The sequence below is a fragment of the Dermacentor albipictus genome, chromosome 1 (assembly GCF_038994185.2).
Source record: "Dermacentor albipictus isolate Rhodes 1998 colony chromosome 1, USDA_Dalb.pri_finalv2, whole genome shotgun sequence".
Taxonomy (NCBI): domain Eukaryota; kingdom Metazoa; phylum Arthropoda; class Arachnida; order Ixodida; family Ixodidae; genus Dermacentor; species Dermacentor albipictus.
The window spans coordinates 269,861,811-269,885,858 of NC_091821.1; the positions used below are offsets into that span (position 1 = coordinate 269,861,811).

General features: G+C 48.7%; 1 protein-coding gene across 1 annotated transcript; it reads left to right on the plus strand.

Moving 5' to 3' along the window:
- Nucleotides 1-168: 168 nt before the first annotated feature.
- On the plus strand, nucleotides 169-21,686 carry LOC135915259 (retina and anterior neural fold homeobox protein 2-like). The gene is made up of 2 exons (XM_065448285.2): nucleotides 169-628; nucleotides 20,069-21,686. Exons 1-2 carry the CDS (start codon nucleotides 341-343, stop codon nucleotides 20,144-20,146), a joined length of 366 nt encoding a protein of 121 aa, XP_065304357.1. The 5' UTR covers nucleotides 169-340; the 3' UTR covers nucleotides 20,147-21,686.
- Nucleotides 21,687-24,048: the final 2,362 nt, after the last annotated feature.

The window sequence follows — 24,048 nt, forward strand, 5'->3', positions numbered from 1 at the left end:
TACACCGAGTGTTTTGCGTAAAAATACGTGCGGCACTCTTCGGGAGAAAGCTGCTTCCTCGCGTTACCAACAGCATGGTTGTAGCTGAGCTGCTGCGCGGACCACCGGAACTGTGGGAATGCATCTCGCCTCTCTCACCGAGAACGCGTCTGTGTCGACGTTGTGGGAGCTTGGTGCTGCACGCCGCACAAAGGCTTGCGGGCATCCGCGTGACGCCGCTTCCGCACGCGGCCCGTGCTCGTCGTCACAGCGAAATGACGAATAGAGGGGCGGTGTTGTTTGCCGCCGCGCGAGCGGGCGGCGCGACCGTGGTTTGTTTTGAAGGCACTCGGCGGCGGCCATGTTTCTGGGTCGCGGCTCGCCCACGGTCAAGGCGACGGGCGACCCACGCGCGGCCAGCGGCGCGGGCGGCAGCGCTGCCCTTGAAAAGCCGTGGTCTCCGCGCGCCGCGCGCAGAATGACGAGCGCCGCGATCCAAGCGCACCTGCAGCCTTCGTACCGGCTGCCCATGGTGCTCGGCTTCCAGGAGCGAGAGCTCGAAGCGGCTTTCGAGCACAACCGAAACCCCAACTTCAGCGACCTGGCAATCCTGGCCGCAGAGACGGGCCTGCCGCTCGACGCCGTCAAGGTGAGGCTCGCGCGTTTACCTGCCGACTGCATCGCGGGGAACTTCGAGCGAGCCAAGCTGCACGCAATGCGACGGCCTGCTGAACAGTGCTTTCATGGTTATATTGCGCTTAGTTTTACGCTGACGATATTAAGTGAAGGAGGACAGGACGTGGACGGACTTGCGCTGCGTCTGTCCACGTCCTGTCCTTCATTTAATATCGTCGGTGTAAAACTAAGCGCAATATAACCATGAACGTTCACCAGCTAGCCCCCTTCGTTGCTTTACTGAGCGCGATGAAGGGCAATTACTGCCTACGCTGTGCCTCGCTGCACTGACGCCTAACACTTTGTCAAATCTCCTGCGCTGCTACGCTCGTCACGAGGTTATTGCCACTCTTTCGACAAGACGAATGGCGAATTGATTAAAAATAAATAAATACAGGACGCTCGCAGAAGGGACCGAGATTCATTTAATATGAAAAGAGAAATTGCGACTTTTATTTTTTTACAGCTCTCCTGGCTGCAATTCCTTCCCGTCTCCCCGTCACCCCACTTTTTCTTTCCTTTTTCGCCTAAATTTAGCATTCGACGCTGGAACACGTTCTCGTAGCACTGGCGCGCCCTAGAATTTTTGTAACACGCCCCAGTACGCTGATTGGGTATATTCACCAAGTTTCCTTTCAATCGCTTTGGGACACATGCTGCGACTGTGGAATTGAAATCGGTCAGTGCTCAAACGTTCGCATGTCCAGTTGATGGGTATCCTTAGGCTGCCACTAGTTTCCGAGATATTCCATCCCGAACTATATCACGAAATATACTGTTGCTACGCAGAGGTTTGTCCAGCAGTGCTCAAGTAAAGGTCTCTGAGAAAATTTTAAGCAGAAGGCCAGTGCATTTCGCCGAAAGTTCGGGCCCGGACATCCCGCAACTGGTGTCATCGTGCCTGCAAGATTCTTAGTGTCGGCGCATATTAATTTTTATTTCACCACCCTTTTCCTTCAACCATATCTCACCTGGAGTATCGTGTCAGGCCTGTCGCTAGGTAAAAGTCACCAGATATCATTAAATTTTCTCGCTCTCATGCCCTCGATTCCGCAATCGCTGCACGTACGCTCACATTACCAATTAAGAAACTAATTATAGTAGTGCGTTTTATTAAACATATTGGCCAGCAATTTTTTTTCTTTCTAAAATTCCCTGTTTTTAATAACAGTAGTCAGGTGACGCTGCAACACGTACTGGCGTATGTGCTATGAAGTATGCGTTATTGAAACTTTATGTACTTCGTGCGCTATTGAACTGCGTCAGATCGAAGTAATGAAAACTAAAGAGGACATCTTGGAAAAGACAAACGTAATACGGCAATCGAAACACACATGCAATATCCATATTATCATCGTGTGTATTTCAAATCAGGAAGAAACCGAGTGTACAAAGAAAATATTTTGCACTATTTTCGTCTCACCGTGACTATCAAGGACAGTTGCACTGTCCGTCAGCGAAGTCTAAAGTACGCTTTCTGCGCGCACTTCATGTGCTTATCTGCGTCACACGCCTGTAACCTGTCTAATATTTCCTCCTGAAAAGAATTTCAGCGTTATGGATAGCTGAAATTACGTCATTTAAGACCCCATCTCCGTATGGGCATTACAAAATAAGCTTCTAAAGAAAAGGCTGTCTTTACTGCCGTGCTACCGGTGTCACAAGGCCGCAAGGGGCTTCCAGAAGCACGTTTTTAAAGAAATCAAACTGAAGTATGGGCCCTCTATCTCCACCAATGACTGACAGGAAACTGCTTAGAAGGGATGAACAGTTGAGCGAGTTCATAAACCTTCGTCCTTACGCAGCGCACATATGGTATAGGAGTAAGTCAAGGCTGCAGTGTGCTCCTCCTATTCTGCAAGCTTACCATACCACTTTGCGAGAATGCCCAAATAAGGATGTGACCTCGTATGCATACCGAATTATATTTGCGGGTCACCGGGAAGCTAATAAGGGAGCACTCCGTCTATTAGTGAGGCTGAAGATGATTTTATTGAGCACTCTTCGAAAGCACAACGAAGGAAACAATGTAAACAAAGAAAAGCATAATAATAAAAACTTAGAGCGCTAAAAACACGAAGGACGTAGAAAAAGGAACACACACCACACCCGCTCACTCACAACTGATGTCACAACACTCACAACTGTTTCTTTTTCTACGTCCTTCGTGTTTTTATCCCTGTAAGCTTTTATTATTACGCGTTACCAACTAGCCCACCTATCTATCCTTTTGCGAATAAAATCCAATGTATGTGATATTGTTTTCAACGCATTTCTTCAAGTTATCCGCATACACCCTCACATCCCGATATCCAGGATTCCAATGAAACGTCTCCCGCGTTAGGCGGCTCGTCATGTTTTCCCGTACTGTTTGAGCTTGGAACGCGTTCCCCGTCCATCGGCGTGCTGATGGTGAGGAGACAGGGCGCTTCCTTCCGGTGGCCGCAAAGCGGGCGGGAAGGCATTTGTGCGCAGTCGAGCGTTGCATTCTTTTGAGCGCCGTAATCCTGCCCCGTCGGTAGTTGGAAAAGCGCGTTCGCATTTGCCCTTCCTTCTTTTCCTGCTCTAAACAGTTATGAGCATTGGAATGTGGCTATTTCTGCCACACCACGCTCGAACGCCTCGGCAATGCAAGTAAAACTGAAAAACATTGCTTCTTTAGTTTGCTTCGAATCGCAATATATATATATATATCGAAATAAGTGTGTTATAACCCATGCTTTCCTAGTTCATAATATGGTTTTAACGGGCCACATCAATGGAAGCACCAGGGAAAAAATCGCCGGTGACTACGATAGGCCCTAATGCGAAATCTGAATGCCGCTCTTTACGTGTTTTCATTTCGCGATATATTGAGGCAATGAATTTGAGAGAGACATGTAGCAGAGTCGGCGATCGTCGAAAATCTGATCTGCGGGTCAAGCGCGTCGACTTTTATATATGACTCGTCGAAGTTTCCACTGTAAATTAAACAAGAACTTGAGAGAAAATCCAAAATGGTTTTGGAAATATGTAAAACAAAATCGAAAAGAAGACATGTCCATACCATCTTTAACTATTAACGGCAAACCCGTGGCGTCAGACTGTCAGAGGGCAGAATGCTTTAACCAGTACTTCCAATCCGTGTTTTCGCAGGTATCTGCTGGGGAGACTTCGCTTTTGAACAACAACAATCAGGGCGATATGATGCCAGATATTGAAATAGATGTTAGTGGCGTCGATTCTTTATTGCGCATTTAGATAAAACAAAAGCAATTGGATCTGATGGAATATCCCCAGTGGTCCTTAAAGAGTGCCATAGCATCATTGCTTCGTATTTAAGGCTCATCTATAAGCTTTCCCTTGAAACAGGCCTGATACCCCAAGATTTGAAAACAGCAAGCGTGATACCAGTTTTTAAATCGGGCGATAGAAAACTCAGAGAAAACTATAAGCCGATTTCACTAACGTCGATATGTTGCAAAATATTCGAACACATTTGTATAGCAACATATCTGCATTCCTTGACTCAATCGCTTTCTTTACACCCTCCCAGTACGGATTCCGAAAAGGTTATTCCTGCAACACACAACTAATGGAATTTCAGCATTTTTAATCCAAAGGCATTGATAACAACAGTCAGGTGGACGCGGTTTTTATTGATTTTCAAAAATCTTTCGGTACTGTGGCCCATATAAGCTCTTAGACGTAAAGCGTGCTGCAGTAATGTAAACAAAAACGTTCAAAATTGGATACGAAACTACCTAAGCGGAAGAGCACAGTCTGTCGTCCTAAACAACGCCGCATCTTCACCAATAACTGCTTCTTTGGGCGTTCCTCAGGGAATTGTGTATTGGGACCCTTGTTATTTTTAATTTACATAAACGACATTGTCGAACTAATTACATCACCCATGAAACTATTTGCCAATGACTGAGTGGTTTACAAAAAAATTACTACTGAATATGACATACATACTTTGCAAACAAATTTATATAAGGTAGCGAACTGGCGTAAAAAAATGGAACAGGAATTTAAATTTTCAAAAGTGCAGTAGCGTAAGTTTTTCCAGAAAATTATCCAAATTTCAGCCCCGATATAACATCAATGGCACGCTTATCGACATAAAGTCGGAATACAAGTACCTAGGAGTTTATTTCACCGAATCACTCGTTTGCATAAACATATTGACACTGTCATAGCAAATGCGAGTAAGATGCTACATTTTATTCGCAGAAATTTCAAATAGGCAACACGCGAAGTTAAAGGAGCTTTATATTTCTGACATGTCAGAACAATACTTGATAATGCCTGTGTAATACGGGATCCCTATCAAGATTACCTCATTAATAGACTGGAAAAACTACAGAACCCAGGAGTAACGTTTGTTTGTAATAATTACAGCCCGTACTCTAGCGTTTCAGAAATGAAGGCCACCTTAGGATAGCATCTGCTACATACACGTAGGCAGAAGCTAAGGCTCAAACTATTGCACCGAATATATAAGAGTCAGACAGGTATCCATCGCTATAAGTATCTTCTGGAACCAAATTACATATCGACAGGCTATGATAACAACAACAAGATCTCAGCCTGCAACTGCAAGACAACTTTTACTACTCTTTTTTCCCCAAATCAATTAGACAATGGAACAGTTTATCAAATGATATCGAAAATGTGTCAAATAACGAACTATTCTATTATGTGCTGTGACGGCGCTCTTGTAAAACAACTGTATGTGTTATATATCCTGAAAACCTGTTTGTTTCACCTTATACTTGTATGTCTTTCTGTAAATGCTATTATAGTGCTTCTGTTTGTGATCATATAAGTGTGCAAAAGCTCTTCTGTTTTACTGGTTATGTTTTATTCCCCCCCTACGTAATGCCTTTATACCAATGTAGGTACTCTGTAAATAAATAAATAAAACATAATCGCTAGTGCCGCGTGGCTTCCAGAAAGTACTACACAATTCGTGTGGTGCGTACAATCAGATTACAAAACAATCGTAAACCATGACAACCGAAACAAGCACGAACGATACCAAACCAAGCAAACCAAACAAGCGCGAGCGAGAGCTGACGCGAGCAGACGATAGTGCGAAAGGAGCCATCCGGCTGAGACCAGATGCGAATACGCATCGGGCGGTCGGGTGGGTCCGCATGACACCAGATTCCCGCGCGCACGTCACTGAAGGGGCCGCTCTCATTGGTATCCGCCGTTCGCGGCTCCCGTCCTTTCATCTCCCGCTCCGCGTTCGCTCTTTCATCTTTCGCTTTGCTCGTTCGCTTGGTTACGCCGCCGACGCTCGCCGCAGGAACGGTCGCTCTAATATACAATATTTGTAAAAGGCGAAACCTATCCCTGTACTGGTTGGCCAGGCTTCATGAACGGTGAAGCACGAGGAATATAGGTCAGATCAGTGCGTTTTCCTCAGGCGTTTAGAGAAGAGTGAAGACGAATACAACATCTTACGCGCTCCCGTGAGCAGCGCTTGATCCTTTCCAACTTTAGTCACAAAAGACAAAAAAAGAGGTTCACACCACAACTTTTTGTGATGCGAACCTCTCTTCCTGTCTTTTGTTTTTTGCGACTGTTTTTTTTCTTGAATAAACACATAAGAAAACGCACTGCTCTGAGTTATACTCCAGGGTATTCATCTTCCGCACCCCTGAAGTATGGTCGATCGATCGGGACAAGAAATATTTTCACCTTTCAGACTGCTGTCGAAACCTGAGAACTGGCTTTTGAGAAGGAGCATCAGGACAGAATGCAGCAGCAGTGGTTAAAAGCTCTTATCGTATATATTATTACGATATCATCGAGCGATGCTCAAGAGACGAGCCGCCGCGAGAACGACGATGAAGTTGGTCGGTGCGCGTGGCGCGCGAGCGAGTGTCGGACTGGCTGCCTGGCTCCAGAGTAAATAGCCTGTAAATAGCCTCTTCTGTCTGTGTCCGACCCCGACTTGGGTGCGGCCCGCGACGGCTACGGGGACTCCCTGAAAAGGGAGGTACCCTAACGCCGGTTCCTCAGGACCATTAATAAAGTTCTTTGTCTGTCTGTCTGTCTGTCTTTCCACACGCAACATTCTGGTGGAGGTCAGCGATCCCCGTCCTCACAACGGAACTCTGAAGTGGTCGGCACACCGAGCTTGTCACCATGCCTCCCGGTGACGCGCCCACCTCTGCAACGGCTTCGGCTTGTCCCACTTCTCCAATCGTCACGGTCGCTCCACATCGCGACCCAAGTGTGTTCTCTGGCCTGGAGGGACAGGATGTTGACGACTGGATCAAGCTCTATGAACACGCCAGTGCCAATAACAGGTGGTACCCAACGATTATGCTCGCCAATGTCATCTTTTATCTCGGAGGCACCCCACGCGTGTGGCACCAAACGCATGACGACGAGATAACCAGTTGGGACAGTTTCAAAGAGAAGCTACGGGAACTGTTCGGCGAGCCCATTGGGCGCAAGGCTGCCGCGAGAAAGGCTCTTGCGTCTCGTGTTCAGTCATCTACGGAGCCGTACGTTTCCTACATCCTCGACGTCTTGGCTCTATGCCGCAAAGCTGACGATGCTATGTCCGAAACAGATAAAGTGTCGCATGTTCTAAAAGGTGTCGCCGACGACGCTTTCAATTTGCTTGTTTTCGGCAACGTCTCGACTATCGACCCCATCATCAAAGAATGCCGTCGCCTTGAACAAGCTAAGAGCCGCCGTATCACACACCATATCACGCGGCTACCCAACACTGCTGCTACGTCGACACGTGAGGGTCGACCACGTCAGACCACCACCTGTGGCGACGTCACCCCTATTGTTCGCCGCGAACTCGAGGCCGCCTGTTCGCCAGCTTTCTCCACGACGCCTCCCGATCCGCCAGCAACGACCATTGCGATGATTCAGGCCGTCGTCCTACAGAAATTTGAGAACATGGGTCTGAACTCCGTGAGTTCCACGTCTCAACCCAGCGTTCCCCAGTTCTCTAGCGGCCCTCCTCGTCCTCGGCAGTCCTTTTCCGCCACATCTCGCCGCAACCCGTCCGATTGGCGTACCCCTGATGACCGGCCGATCTGCTTCCACTGCTGTCGCATCGGCCACGTCGCTCGTCACTGCCGCAACCGATGGCCACCACCTCCTCGGACATACGCCGCCGCTTATTCCCGCACCTTTAGACCTTCCGTTCCCTATACCACCCGCCATGAATCCACTGCCGCTGATGCTCCTGCTCCGAACCTTCGCTACAGCCGCTCGCCCTCACCTCGACGCCATCAGTCTCGTTCGCCCCAACCCCGACGCTTCTCTTCGCCGCCTATCGCCTCCCGGATCCAGCCGGAAAACTAGGCACTGCAGCTTCTGGAGGTGAAGCTGCGTTGTCGACCCTGCCCTCAAATCCTCTGCTCACGTTACCCACGAACCGAAACCTTCTTGACGTTGACGGCTATCCTGTCACGGCACTCATCGATACAGGAGCACATCTTTCTATTATGAGTGCTGCCTTCCGACGACGACTGAACAAGCTTCTCACCCCAGCGTCGGCACGCGTCATCCGCGTTGCGGATGGCGGTACTGTGCCTATCATCGGCATGTGTACGGCACGCGTCAGCATCGCCGGCCGCGACACTCCTGTCCTCTTCACCGTAAATGGTCATTGCCCCCACGACCTCATTCTCAGACTCGATTTTCTCTCCGCACATTCTGCTCTTATTGACTGCTCTTCCAGTACCCTTCGCCTTGAGTTGCCGATGCTCGCAGAACCTTCTGACGCACCCTACTGCCGCTTACCTCCCACCGGCTTTCTTCGCCTGCACCCAAAGTCAAGTTGTCTTTCCCACCAGTTCCTGATGGCGAGTACATGGCGTCACTCCTCTGCCCGACATTCCAATATGGTATGACGTTACAGTGCCTCACAGTATACTTAATATTACTGGGAACCGCACTCGCATGCCTTTCTGTAACTTTGGATTGGCGAAGCAAATTCTACCGCAAGGTATTTATTTGCCTTGCCACCGTTGATTGTCTCGGCGACCAATACGTGGCAGCGTTATCGACCGATGGTTCTCGCGAGGTTAGCATTCCCCTCGCGCCAGTCTCGGGTGCCGATCCCAATATAAAGAAAATGGTTGCGACGGACCTGTCCTCAGCGCAGGCTGAAGAGCTTTGCCAAGTATTATCGTCCTACCGAGATATTTTCGACATCGACGATCGCCCTTTAGGCCACACGCTCGCGGTCAAGCATCGGATTCTTACTGGTGATGCTATACGCCTATTCACCGACGACCGTATCGAGTTTCTGCGTCGGAAGGCCGAGTAATTCAAAACGAAGTCAACAAAATGCTAGATAAAAACATCATTGAGCATTCTTCTAGTCCCTAGGCGTCACCTGTGGTGTTGGTTAAGAAGGACGGCACGTGGCGCTTCTGTGTAGACTACCGTCATCTGAACAACATTACTAAGAAGGACGTCTACCCGCTCCCACGTATAGACGACGCCCTTGGCTGCCTGCACGGTTCCAGCTATTTCTCGTCTATTGATCTCCGTTCGGGATACTGGCAGATTGCTGTTGACAATATCGACAGAGAAAAAACCGCGTTCATCACACCTGATGGCCTATACCAATTTAAAGTAATGCCGTTTGAATTATGCAACGCCCCTGCCACCTTTGAGCGTATGATGGACTCCTTGCTCCAAGGTTTCAAATGGACCACATGCCTCTGCTACCTCGACGACGTCATCGTCTTCTTGCCAACGTTCGACACTCACCTTGAACGTTTCACAACTATACTTGATGTATTTCGAAAGGCGAAGCTGCAACTTAACTCGTCCAAATGTCGTTTTGGCCACCGGCAAATTACTCTTCTGGGCCATCTCGTTGACGCTTCCGGAGTACAGCCTAATCCCGACAAAACTCGCGCTGTCAGAGAGTTTCCGGTTCCGAAGACAGCCGCTGACGTTCGAAGTTTTGTAGGGCTATGCTTGTACTTTCGTCGTTTTCTTCCAGATTTTGCGACAATTGCTAGACCCCTAACAAATCTTTTGAAGAAAGGCGTACAATTGTCGTGGAGCACTGGAGAGGCCGCCACCTTCTCTCGTCTCGTCACTCTTCTAACCTCACCACCCATTCTCGCCCACTTCGACCCTGATTCCCCTACAGAATTGCGTACAGATGCCAGCGGTCATGGCGTAGGTGCCGTCTTAGCCAAGCGTCAGCGTGGCCAGGATCGCGTTATTGCTTATGCGAGTCGCCTCCTAGCACCATCGGAGCGCAACTATTCCATTACGGAACGAGAATGCTTTGTTGTTGTCTGGGCGGTTGCGAAGTTGCGCCCTTACCTTTACGGTCACCCTTTTTTCGTAGTCACTGACCATCATGCTCTCTGCTGGCTCTCATCGCTAAACGATCCTACAGGCCGGCTTGGTCGATAGACTTTGAGGCTACAAGAATTTTCATATACCGTGGTGTACAAGTCTGGCCGCCTCCACCAAGACGCTGACAGCTTGTCGTGTTACCCTGTTGACTGCTCTGACTCCTCCAATATTGCCAGTGCTTCTTGCGTATTCTCTGTATCACAGCTGCTTCATTTCGCCGATGAGCAACGCCGTGGCGCCTACATCAGAGCACTCATCGACCGTTTTGAGCACTCTCCGTCCGATGCTACTCTACGCCTCTTCGTCCTCCGCGATGTTGCGGACTTCCTCCTACATGATATCATGTTGAAGCATGGTACCCCGCGTCAATTGCTAACAGACCGTGGCCGTACGTTTTTGGCCAAAGTCATCGACGACATCATGCGTGCCTGCTCAATACGGCATAAATTTACCACCGCCTACCACCCCCAAACGAACGACCTCACTGAGCGCTTGAACCGCACCCTTGCAGACATGCTATCCAAATACGTTTCTGACGACCACCGTGACTGGGACCTGGCTCTACCTTACATTACCTTTGCATACAACTCTTCCCGTCTCGAAACTGCTGGCTTTTCCGCGTTTTATCTCTTGTATGGCCGCGAACCATTACTACCACTGGACACTGTGCGTACGTCCGCCACAGCTTCAACTAGCGATTATGCCCGTGATGCAATCGTCCATGCTGACCACGCTCGCCAACTTGCGCGCGCTCGTCTACAAGTGTCTCAAGACAAGCAGAAGCAACGCTACGACCTCCGTCACCATGATGCCCATTTTGTGCCCGGCAGCCTCGTGTTGCTTTGGTCACCTTCGCGTAAAGTTGGCCTTTGTGAAAAACTGCTTTCTTGTTACACAGGCCCATATCGCGTGCTCCGCAAAGTGACCGATGTCACCTATGAAATCGTTCTAGCCAAGCCCACTACGTCCTCCGCTGTGACAACCAGTGACATTGTCCACGTCGTCCGACTCAAGCACTAAATGACTCCACGCGCCTTGGATATTTAACAGCACCGTGACGGCGCTTTCGCCGCCGGGAGGGGGGGGGGGGGGGGGAGGTAGTATTACGATATCATCGACCGATGCTCAAGAGACGAGCCGCCGCGAGAACGACGATGAAGTTGGTCGGTGCGCTTGGCGCTCGAGCGAGTGTCGGCCTGACTGTCTGGCTCCAGTGTAAATAGCCTGTAAATAGCCTCTTCTGTCTGTGTCTTTCCACACGCAACAATATGTATCAGAAGATGAGCACGTTAGCCAATCAATAGTTTTAGGGGGGAGCTGTTTACTCATAAGGGAGGGTCTCTCGTCACAACTCCGAGAAATACAATACCTGCAGCGCACACCTACCCCCCGCCCTTCTCGTGAACCACCAATTTCTAAACCTTAATCAAAGCTCTAATGAGGACGGGTCTTACCTACCCGTATTTCATTTCAGTATTTAGACGAGACAGGCAACCGAACAACTTTTTTCTCTTTCAACTGTTTTGCATGTCACAAAGCGGTCATATTTACGCTTTGTCTGCTGTTGTTGGATGTACACATAGAAGTGTTTGACATTATCAACCTATTTCCATGCATTGTAAAAGCCGTGCTTAAAACTAATAACATAGTGCGACAATTATGCGAATTTCGTAAAAGGACGACCTCTTTAAACAGTTCACTTTTTCTGCATTCATTGCCTTATTCCAGGCACATTGCGGTAGGTGGGTATTTCGTGTCTCGCCACACTTTGGACCTCTCCAATAAAAAAGAAATGCATGACATACAATGGAACCTCTGCCTTCGAGCATAGCAGCCTAAAGATCGTACCTCAACAGGGTCACGATCACACGCATACTCCTCTCGTGCCGACAAGCTCTTTGGGGCGTCTGCCGTGTGCGTCACGTGCCGTCCGGAACGACGCTTCCGCGGCTACCAAGAAAGTGGAAACCGATCTCGACGTCGAGCGGATGGACAGCAAACTTGCCCACCTGATCGAGGCCAAAAACGCCCTGCTCCGCCGATGGAAGGGTCAAAGGCTCAATCGCAGACTCCGAAAAAAGATCTCGGAGCTCAACAAGGTCATCGATTACCACTGCAAGGCGCTATGCCAGCAGCAGTGGGACAAGCTCTGCGAATCCATCAACGGACAGATGCGCAACGGCAAATCTTGGGGCATGCTGAAGCACCTTCTCGACGAAAGTGGCTCGAAGTCAAATCAGAGGCATACGTTTGCCCGGGATCTTCACGAAGCCACCAGGTCTCACACGGTCGATGACCTCGTCTCAAAACTTGTACAGAAGTGCTTGCCCGTCCATCGCGACGGAGACCCGGCGACCCAACTCCCGGACTACCAAGGCCCTCCACGCCCCGAGCTCGACGAAGACTTCTCCGTTGCCGAGGTGAGACAGACCATCTTCGCGCTCAACCGCAAGTCGGCGCCGTGTCCGGAAGGAGTCACCAACAGAATGTTGAGAAACCTCGAGGACACGTCGATCGTCTTTGTGACTGACAAAATCAACGAGTCCTGGAATAGCGGCGTTGTTCCTGCAGAATGGAAGATGGCCTGCACGGTGCTGATTCCCAAGCCCGACAAGGCCCCGAACATCGAGAACCTCAGGCCGATTCCCCTAACTTCCTGCGTCGGCAAGGTCATGGAGCGCGTCGTCCTCAACAGGGTCAACGGGTACCTCGAAGACAACGAGGTTTACACATACATGATCGGCTTCCGCGCCGGACTCTCGACGCAGGATGCAATGAAGCTAATAAAGCATCAGATTGTGGATGGCCGTTCCAGAGACGTCAAGGCTTTGCTCGGTCTGGACCTCGAGAAAGCTTTCGACAACGTGCTCCACAGCTTCATCGTAAAGACAATTTCAGACCTGGGCCTCGGTTCCAGATTCCATAGCTACGTCAGCTCTTTTTTAAAGGACAGAAGGCCAAGCTTCGCATTGGGGACTTCCGCTCCGACGATTTGCCCCTCGGAGGGCGGGGAACACCTCAGGGTACCGCCATCTCACCCACACTGTTTAACATCTGTATGATTGGTCCTTCCGAGAGGTTGGCACGCGTAGAGGGCGTCAAGCACACCATATACGCCGACGACATCACCTTATGGTGCTCCGGCGGCTGCGAGGGCAGAGTCGAAGAATCCATGCAGGAGGCGATCGATGTGATCGAGGAGTATCTCCGCCCCACCGGACTTCGATGCTCTCCTGCGAAGTGGAGCTTCTGCTTTACAGAAAAGAGAAGGGAGGCAGACCCAAAGATTGGAAACCAGTCTCCGAAAGCAGCATCAGTCTTCGCACTTGTGACGGGGGGTGATACCCAGGGTCGACGCTATTCGGGTCCTGGGCATGTTTGCCGAATTCAACGGCGGGAACGGAACGGCTCTCCGCAAGATCATCGCAAAGACGGGCAACGCTTTCCGCCTCGTTCACAGAATAGCAAACCGGCACCGAGGAATGAAGGAAAACAATCTCCTCAGGCTTATCAATGCCTTCGTACTATGTCACTGTACGTACACAATTTCTATGCACAACTGGCTCAGAGTGGAGCGAGACAAGCTCAACGCACTCATCCGCAAAGTGGTCAAGAGGGCTCTCGGGCTACCCATCAGGACCCATACCGAGGATCTCCTCAAGCTGGGGGTACAAAACACTACCGAGGAGATTGCGAAGCCCAAGAACGTGCGCAACTCACTCGCCTGAGCACCGCAGCGGCAGGCAAACACATCCTCGAAGAGCTGAGTTACCACCCTGCGGGATTCCCGATGGTCAGTACCCCAATCGCTAGGTGCATTCGAGACAAGTTCGAAGTGGCCCCTGTGCCCCGAAACATCCATCCCGTCCATAACGAGGGCAGACGCAAGGCCAGAGCAGCAGCGATCCTCAAACAGATCAAGCAACGAGACATTAGAGCAAGCTTCGTCGACGCCGCGGAGTACAGCGATGGTAAGATCTTTGCCATCGTTGTGGTCGACTCCAGCGGCAGGATTTCCAATAGCGCCTTCATTCGCACTTCAGACCCCGGAGTCGCCGAGCAAGCCGCCATCGCCCTCGCCCTGCTAGTCGGTCGTGGGTCCGACATATATAGCGATTCCAAAACAGCCGTTAGGGCTTTTCAGAAGGGTTGCATCACCAAGCAAGCTGCTCGTCTTCTTAGCAGCTCGATTCCATATGCTCTTAGGCATCATTCAATCCACTGGTTTCCGGCTCACGTGGAGTCGGTCGAGGGTGCTCCCGCGAACCTCAATGAGTCTGCTCACGAGGCTGCGCGTGACCTCACCGACCGCGCTTCCTCTGCAAGAAGCACCGACTCCCCTCCTCCCTACGGCCACAGGGAGGCTCCCGCTACTCACAACGAGATTATTAAATTCTTCTACATGTTTAGAAGGGTCTTTCCACCTCCTCACCCCAAGTTGAATAGGGGGCAAGCCGTTTTGCTTAGACTTCTGCAGACCAGCACGTATCCGTGTCTGTCCGTTCTCCACGAGGTCTACCCGGACGTGTATCGCGACGACGCCTGCCCCTCCTGCGGGCAGTCCTCCACTCTAGCGCACATGCTCTGGGAGTGCGGGTCGACATACCCGAAGTTCATCAAGAAGGAGTGGGACTCGCTTCTGCGTAGCCCCGCTCTAGAAAAGCAAATCCTGGCTGTCCGGCGTGCCCGCGACCGGGCCGGTGGGCTAGGCCTGCCGGTCCCGACGTGGGACTAGCCGGGTGCGCGACGAACCTGCAATAAAGTTTCTTCACTCACTCATCACGTGCCAGTTTCTAGTGTTCTTTCTTTGGGGCAGCTCGCGCTTTGAGAAGCCATGTTAGACTGCCCCTTCCCCCCCCCACCCCCATCTCCGGGATCGGCCCACATTCCGCAGTACTTCAGCCGTAGCAGTTGCACGTAGAAACTGTGCGAAGCTATACCACCTTCGTGATCGGCCCAGGTCGAACAGGTTCTAACGTTTTCTTTTTTTACAGATACTATCGGTGCTGATTAGGACCAAGATAGCAGTGGGATTACATAATTAAAAGAATTACAATAAAACAACTCATCAATAGCAATAAATTCACACTTGGTGTAACATAAATGAACTACAGTGCGGTAATGTACCATTAAATCAAATTCTGGGGTTATACGTGTCAAAACCAGATTTGATTATGAGGCATGCCGTAGTGGGGAACTCCGTATTAATTTTGACCGCCTGGGGTTTTTTAACGCGCACCCAATGCACGGTACACGGGTGTTTTTTACATTTCAACCCCACTGAAATGCGGCCGCCGTGGCCGGGATTCGATCCCGCGCCCTCGTCAGCCACTATACGCAACCACGGCGGGTGATAATGCACTATGGTCGAAAATGTTAGGTGCTAGTAATAATCGACAACGGAAGAGAACCACTACCCGCCGTGGTGGCGTAGTGGCTTCGGCCTTGTGCTGTCAAGCCCGAATGCACGGGTCAAATCCAGACCAAGGCGGCCGCATTTCGACGGGGGTGAAATGCAAAAATTATGCAGGTCCCACGCACTGTGGGAATCGATGTAAGCGAAGCTTTCCGTGCTGGATGCTTTGATTGACGATAATTAGCGGTGATGTTGACGGCTAACCCTCAATTTCTTCAACGTTTAGGCTAACACGAGAGTGGTGAGTTGATGTTAAACGTTACCTTGCGTGCACCACTGCTGTTTGTCTGCGTAGTACACAGAACACGCAGGGAGAGGTGTTTGCTTGAGGCGTTGTTGTGCGCCATATTTTATAGCCTCTGAGAAGGTTGAGCGTTGTCATTTCCTCACAGGGCACATCGCATCGTGGCAGAAGTATTAAAATTGAATTGGATTATGGGGCTATACGTGCCAAAACCACACTCGGATTATGAGGCACGCCGTAGTGGCAGACTCCGGATTAATTTTGACACCGTGATGTTCTTTAACGTTATCCCGAAATCTAAGTGCACGTGTGTTTTCTTTTTCGCCCCCGTTGAAATGCGGCTGCCGCGATTGGGATCAAATCCACGACCTCTAGCAATGCCATAGCCGCAAAGCTACCGTGGCGGGCACAGAAGTGTTGATTTGACGGTCGACAGCTTCCGTAATGTCGCCTGGACCCTGCGGTGCGCTTTAATTAATGCTGCTCTGCTTCTGCACGCACTGCATAATTAGACGGCTTGACATATTTGCATGGCGTTTATTTTTCAGAAATAGCAGCAACATGCCGTACCGTACCTTGAACTTAAGCTTACCTGTTTCGTTGCCTTCTCACGTCACCTCCCCCCCTCTCTTATATAGGAACTGCCTCTTCTCCCTCTCCTCTTCTCGTCTCTACAGTTCTATCTGCGTCCCCTCTGGCCTCGCACGTTAGTAGAAAGGGAAGCGCTGCAGTTTCTGGGGGGAGTCACGGATAATGCTTCTGAGGGGAGTCACGGATAATTACAGCTGTCAAGCGGCTTATGTGGCGACGACCACATTAGCCACAATGCTCCAGAGGGCATTGTGCACATTCGACGCGGTGGGGTGAAAACGAGTTTCTCCCTTCGCCTTTCCTCTCTTACTCGCCCCTGACGCCGGGTGCGCGACAGCACCAGCCACAGCAGCCCACAGCAGCAGCAGCAACAGGGGGAAAGTCGAAGGAAGAGGCAAAGAAAGCTTCGCTTTACGACAGCCGTGTACCGCGCATTGGGTGCACGTTAAAGAGCCCCAATTAAATGATAAAAATTAATCCAGAGTCTCCTACCACGGCGTGTCTCATAATTACATCGTGGTTTTGGCACGCAAAACCTCAGAATTCAATCCAATTGAATTCATCGCGTGAAATACGCGAACACAACCGCGCAAGTTTTTGCGGTGCCGAAAACACCATGCCTATGCCGTGATGGTTCGCAGTCTTCTTCAGGTTTTACGTAAGCCTCTGTAACTAAGGAACCACCAGCGGTTTTTTTTTTTTCACGCAAGACGCCTGGTTCCTTCTGCCACTGCTTTCGTGAGCGGCCTTTAAACTTCTGCAGGAGGGTCTCAACTACCGCTGCAAACACCCACTGTGTTAGCCCAGCTGATTTTAATCTTTTAATCTGATGTAGGAATTTGGCCTGCATCTCGTGAGGACACGATTTCGTAAGGGCCGACTCCAAACACAAGGAAGCGACTGCCCTCTTGAGGGTCTTAGAATGCGCGGATGAGTACGGCAGTAAAGCTTTCTTAGGTCGCGGACAGTACGCCCAACAGGTGTGGTGTTCCCTGACGGTGAGCTTTAAATCTAAAAACTGTAAACATCCTTTGGATGGCAGTTCGTGGCTGAAAGTTAGACCCTTCCCATAGTCGTGAAACTTCAACATTGTTAACCGTAGTGCAATTAGTTGTGCTAGTTTGATTCTTATGAACAAGTAAATCGTCCACGCATCTAGACACTTTCATAACATCATCGTCACTAATAGCAGTAACAAGGTCACGGTCAATATAAGCTAAAAAATGTTACATAGCACAAGGGTTACACAAGAGACGATGCATATATATCTTGTCTCTGCAGGAACAGGCCTTTGTCAAAGCCTATAAAAGTGTATTAGAGGTTGGATTGCGCAACATTTTGACGAGACACACAGAAGAGAAACACACACCGCAGAGCGCTCTGTGGGTGTGTGTTTCTCTTCTGTGTCTCGTCAAAATGTTGTGCAATCCAACCTCTAATACGCTATACCGACACGCCCAGTCGTCAACCTTGGCAAGTTTCATCTATAAAAGTGTGCCTCAAATGAAATTCTACATTGAGTTGTCTACAGTCGAGCCTGTAGAGTTCTGAACTTCAATTTTAGAGTTCTCTTCTAGGCAAGTTCTAACGCATTTAAAAAGCACTCTATGAGAAACGGAATAAAACAGGTCCTGTACGTCAACCTAGAATGCCAAACCCAGGCGCACGGTCGCCTGCACAAAAACGCGAGACCTCCAAGGTTTTTTTTTTTTTTGAAGTCGAAAACGGGTCATTAACGTTCAATGATTTCAAGTGTTCTAGCAGAAATTGGCTAGCCTCGTGCTGCCACGAGGATTTTTCACTAACAATGGTGCAGAAATGTATCTCAGCTTTGTGCCTTCTTGCCCTAAAAATAAACACCTGCAAGGTCCCAGACTTACAATTGCGGATGCCATTATAGCGAGCCCCTGTGTGTCTCTTCTTGTGTGATATCCTGTTTCCCAATTTTGCGCATGTAGAGATCAGCCATTTTAACGCTCAGACATTCACGCTATACACTCGTTACCTTCGTGTGATCCTTTGACAAATCCTATGAACTGGCCATTGTGTAACAGACTTTCTAGTGGAGCAATAGCGAGGATATCTGGGGAAGAAAATGCGCTGCGGCTAAAGCTCGAACAAGTTACAGTAATTTGAGTGGCACCCACGTACAACCAACTGGAAATGCATTTTGTTAACATGTAGTATTTGTATCGATGCCAGATGCTAGAAGTTACGTGCGTTATTGTTATGTGTATCTGTTTATGTGACAAAACGAGAATTTAAAATCATTTTTTTGCTCTCGCTTTATTTCTTCTAACGGTATCTTTTTGTGCAAGTACACATGCTTCTATTCTGTTTTCTCAGTATGTTAGATCACACAATACTATGTTTTATTTATTTTTATATCGTTACTGTGTGGTGCTGCAGTGTTGAATATTTAGTAATGCCCTAGTTAACATGTCAAAATGATGGATGCTGTAATATCAGTGTTTATTGCTAGTGATGTCCCGGCCATTAACAACAAGTTCTCAATACGTTCAATACTGCTGTCATATGAACAAACGACCCCTGGGTACTTATCCCGCTGCTGAACAACTTTTAGCCCAGCAGACCAGTCCACTCATGGAAGAAATAAAATAGATCCAAAGCGATTCAAACGGAATGGTCAGACATAGTTGGCACGGCCCAAACGAGTTTTGCGGTGACCCACCGTCGAGGCTAAATGGCTATGGGGTCTTCTGTTCCTGGACGCAATAGGCCGCAATGTCCATAATTTCAAATGAGGCAATCTATTAGCAACCAGCCTGTCATTTTTATGGCGACGCGTCTCGTTAAGCCTACGGACACCAAGATCCTTGAACGATCTCAAAAAAATTGGACGCGCTATACACGAACGTTTCAGATGAGTTCGAGAAAACGAAAACTCATTATAACAGTCAACGGCGACCAACGAAAGCGAGAGAGCCACGAGAATTTACGCTGAAGCGCGGGCCAACGGGGGGCCGCCATGTTGGATCGGCAACGCTATTTCTTAGCGTATACACGTAAACATTGCCCCATGTGACACGAAACACACGATTGTGTTTCTTCTATGCCGCAGGGGAGTTTTCGATGGGGGCGAAATGCGAAAACACCCGTGTACTTAGATTTAGGTGCACGTTAAAGAACCCCAGGTGGTCGAAATTTCCGGAGTCCTCCACTACGGCGTGCCTCATAATCAGGAAGTGGTTTTAGCACGTAAAACCCCAAAATTTTTAATGCCGCAAGGGAGTGGTGTTCCAAATAGCTCTGTAACGTACGTTTGTGCATTCAAAGTTAGCGGAAGCAAACCGCCGCGCTTACGAAAGAACGCAATTAAAGAGAGCGCAAAAGAACGCAAAGGCCTTTTGCAACGCAAAGAAAACGCCTTTGCGCCCCCAAAGTGCCACACCTTACTAGCGTTCTTTTGTACCGCTTCGGATTTCCTGTACGCCCGCGGTTTGCGTCCCTAAATTTGGGTAAATGGAGTTTGCGTTTTTGCGTATATATTATAAGTTGCTTGGGGACGCCATTCCTTAAACTAAACCTCTATGTATACGTTAACGTAGCGTACGTAAACCGCAGAAGCCCAACAGCGCACAGAGTATGCGCATGCAGTGACGACAACGCTATTTATTTACTTAAGTAATACGTTTACATTTGGCTGCAAACGCTATACTAAAACTCTCAGGAAGTTAAAATTCAACCGGGCTCTCAACTACATATACGTCGTCTGTCATATACTCGAATTTAGGACGTCAAACCCCAGCAATTATTAGTTGTTGCATAATGATGATATCTGGTGCTCGCAGATGTGGTTCGAGAACCGACTGGCGCGCTGGCGAGTGTCCCAGGGCCTGCCAGCCAACGGCAGAATGGTGAACCAGTGAAGTGGACCGGCGCTACCGCACCACCAGATGCGGTCGGCAGCCGATGCAGAGACACGAGCCAAAGACATCTTCACACACTAAAGGGACGCCTACTTCAGGCACCGGATAACGCACATTTCGGAAGTACTAACCGACCAGGGCGTGATGACTATGGCGTCCACGCTCGTGGAGCAATAAACATTATTTCTGCAACTCCTGTTTACGCACAGACAAAAGACGGTTAGTGATACATATCACGGAGCGGCTTTGAAAGCTGTCGACTGCGTAGAGCGAAATTATTCCATGTTAATTTGGCAATATGGTACACTTAAAAGACTCAGTTTCAACCGAAATGCGAAGCATTGATTGCGATAGCAAATTATTAGACAGCAATACGAAGTAAGGTTAGTCGTTTTATCGCCTGCATAAACTGGTGCAAATATTCCCCTATATACTAACTGAATTTACAAGCGAGTTGTCACGCGCCACCAGACAAACATGAACACATCTCACTCGATGACCGTGGACACTCGCTGCAAGCTTACGCTCGCACCTACAGCACATGGCGCGTGGCCGCACTGTTATCGCACCAGGACTTTATACGGAATATCACGCCGACAGCGGAAATTCGCCTGGAGTGTCAATAATTGATATCGCAATAAAAAAAATGGCAGCTTAGACGGAAGGCCAGGTACAGAAAGCGATAACAGGAGGAAGGCGTCTCAGAATTCATGTAGAGATGAAGGCTTTCAGCCTAAAGTCCCTTATTTCCACCCTGGCGTGAGCGCCGCCAGCGGCGTTGCGGGCGTCGCGCCTCGATGGTACACGAGATGAGACCATCGGCGTTTGTCAGCGCCCAGCTAAGTAGATTTCGCTGGACACTTACTGACAATTCGGCTTATGCAAACCAGCGTATGTACAATGGCTGTGTTGTGCACACAGCTGCTCAGTGGGCAGTTTGGAAACTCCATGGGCTCGCCAAAGCAGCGAGCCCGCGGCGGCACTGTGATCGAGATACACCCTGCTCACGTGACTTTTGCTCCGCGTGTCGTCTGCTGCTGGCAGCATTCAACTCACGTTAACCGTCGCAGCCTTTACAGAACACCTCCAGTTCTGGGAATTTTATTAACGGTGTTACAGCGAAAGAAATGTGTCACACTGCTTCGAGCACAGTAACTCTTTTGCTCAAGGAAGACACATCTGAACTGTTCAATGGCTGTCCCGGAACGGCGATGGTCCCGGGTTCGAGTCCCGGACCATGACGAATTGTCCTGCAACTGCGAGGCTTTTCTTTCTAGGAACCCTTATGGGTTTCCATTGTAGCAATTGCTACGATTGGATGAATGGCTCATTTTTCCTTTATTAATTATACATAAGTTTTCTCTTTTTCCTTGAACTGTAACCGAATGGGATCGTATAATTGAATCCACATCCTAATCTTGTAACTTTATGGTTTGTTTTGTCAATCTTATTTTTATTGTATGTACCATATGACGCCCTCCCTGCTTGGACTACGTGTACGCAGTATTTCAGAAATAAAATAAAAAATAACGTGACAATCCCTTGGTACTTGACTCGGTACGTCTTAGTCCGCAATACGCCCGTCCTGGCTTCAAACAACAAAGACGTTCACCTAGAGTTATCATAGATATTTTCTTTGAAAAATTCCTACGTGAAAGTTCTGCATGTTCCCAGTGCCGATTTCGTCTGCATCCCTATTTTCCACAAACCCCTCTCTGTTTCCTTAAGCTTTCTTTCTTAACCGATGATCCCCTGCTGATGAACCGATGATAATGATGATGATGATGATGATGAACCGATGATGATGATGAACCGATGAACCCCTGCTGTCCAAATATTTGCTTGCCAAATTTCCACGCTGATGACGATACTGATTTAATGGCATCCCCTTTGAAACGGGGCAGTGACAAATAGTCACCTAAACTGCTTGACCTAATCAGGTATGCTATACATGTTTTTATCTAACATTTTTGCATACATTTTTTTAATCTTCTTTTTCTTAAAAATCTACCTTGTATACCGCTAGCTACGAATGCCAGAGATGCGGTCGTATCTCTTCCCTGCTTTGTTCCCCCTAATTCTTGCTCATCGCGACTGCTGACCGGTTGACGCTTCTGTCCACTTTAAACCCAAGCGTTTCTGGACGGTGTGCGTTTACCTACGGTTCTCACTGGGTGAATCCCTTCGAATTGCATTATGATGCGCCGAGTGGCATCCAGATTTTTGCTGCAGCATACACATGCCTCATCTATTTCCAAATATTTGTTCCGGTATGTTTTTCTCCTTAGGCAAGCGGCTCGAGTCTGAAGTAACAGGGCACTGCCTTTTGTGTTATCGCACCGATTTTCCCTTCTGATTTCTTTCTTCTCAGTCTTGAAAATCTCCACGGTGCATCCATTTAACTTTTAACAGTTAAATTTTAACAATTTAACAGTTAAATGGATTTGCATCCATTTAACTGTCTCTGTTTCTCTTACTTTCTTTCTGACGACTCCTGGTTGTCTGGTTACAGTTTCAATTACCCTTTACTTGGTTGCCGAAACGTGGACGGTCGGACGGACGGATGGATGGATGGATGGATGGATGGATGTTATGAGCGTCTCCTTTGGAAAGGGGCGGTGGGATGCGCCACCAAGCTCTTGCTACTATACGCCTAATATCCTACCTAGGTTAAACAATTAAAAAAAACACTATGAACTACGAGGCCCAAATTTTCTGATCCCCTATTGCGAACTGTGCTTTTGTACGTCTCCGTCTTTTGTCGTTTCCATACTTTTCTTCCACCAATTCTCCAATCGCCTCTTACTAATGTCTATTGCGGACATGTTTGCTTTCCCACTGCTCCCGCTGAACCCAAGGGCTTCAAGGAGGCCAGTGGCTCCTAAATCGACCGCTGGGTAGACGTCTTCACATTCTAATAAAACATGCTCCGTTGTTTCCCTAGCTTTACCGCAGCAAGCACATGCTTCTTCCTTCTTATATCTCGCTTTATAGGTGCGTGTTCTAAGGCATCCCGATCTCGCTTCGAAAAGTAATGAGCTTCCCTTTGAGTTATCATAAATTGTTTCTTTCCTGATTTAGTTTTTTCCTTTTAAGTATAGTTACTCATGGCAGGTTTCTTTTCCATTGCGCCACCCATGAGATTAATTCAGCCTCTCTGACTTTCCGCTCGACCTTCTTTGTAGCTGTGTTGCCCACCCTACAGGCCGCATACTTGCTGGTAAGCTTGCTAGTTCTTTTCCTCCACTGTGAATCAATGTTTTTTTCTGTACAGATACCTGAACACTTTCCCAGCCCATTTACTTTCTTCCATATTCCTCAGCCGTTCTTCATACTCAATTTTACTGCGAGCTTCCTTCACTTCAAAACTAGTCCAGCCCATATCACCCTGCACAGCTTCATTTGTAGTCTTCCCGTGAGCGCCCAATGCGAGGCGACCCACTGACCTTTGGTTCTCGTCGAGTCCTGATTGTACCCCTGATTTAAAGCAAACAACCGCATTTTCAAAAGTAAGTCCTGGAACCATTACACCTTTCCACATACCTCGAAGGACCTCGTACCTATTGCATCCCCATAGCGCTCTGTGCTTCATTATGGCTGCATTTCTCTTCCCGTTTACTGTTATGGTTTTTCCCTGTGTTTCCATATATCCATTGCCTTCGTTTATCCATATATCAAGGTATATATTCTGTTACCCGAGGTATTTCTTGGCCCTGTATCTCCACTGTCTGTTCACTGTTTTCATTGAATACCATGACACCTTTTTTTCTAACACTAAATTTCAAACCTAACTTGTTGCCTTCCTGTCCACAGATATTAGCCAGACGTTGCAAATCACTTTGCTTGTTAGCTAGCAACACAATATCGTCCGCATAAAATAAACCTGGGAGTTGCTGCTCTAT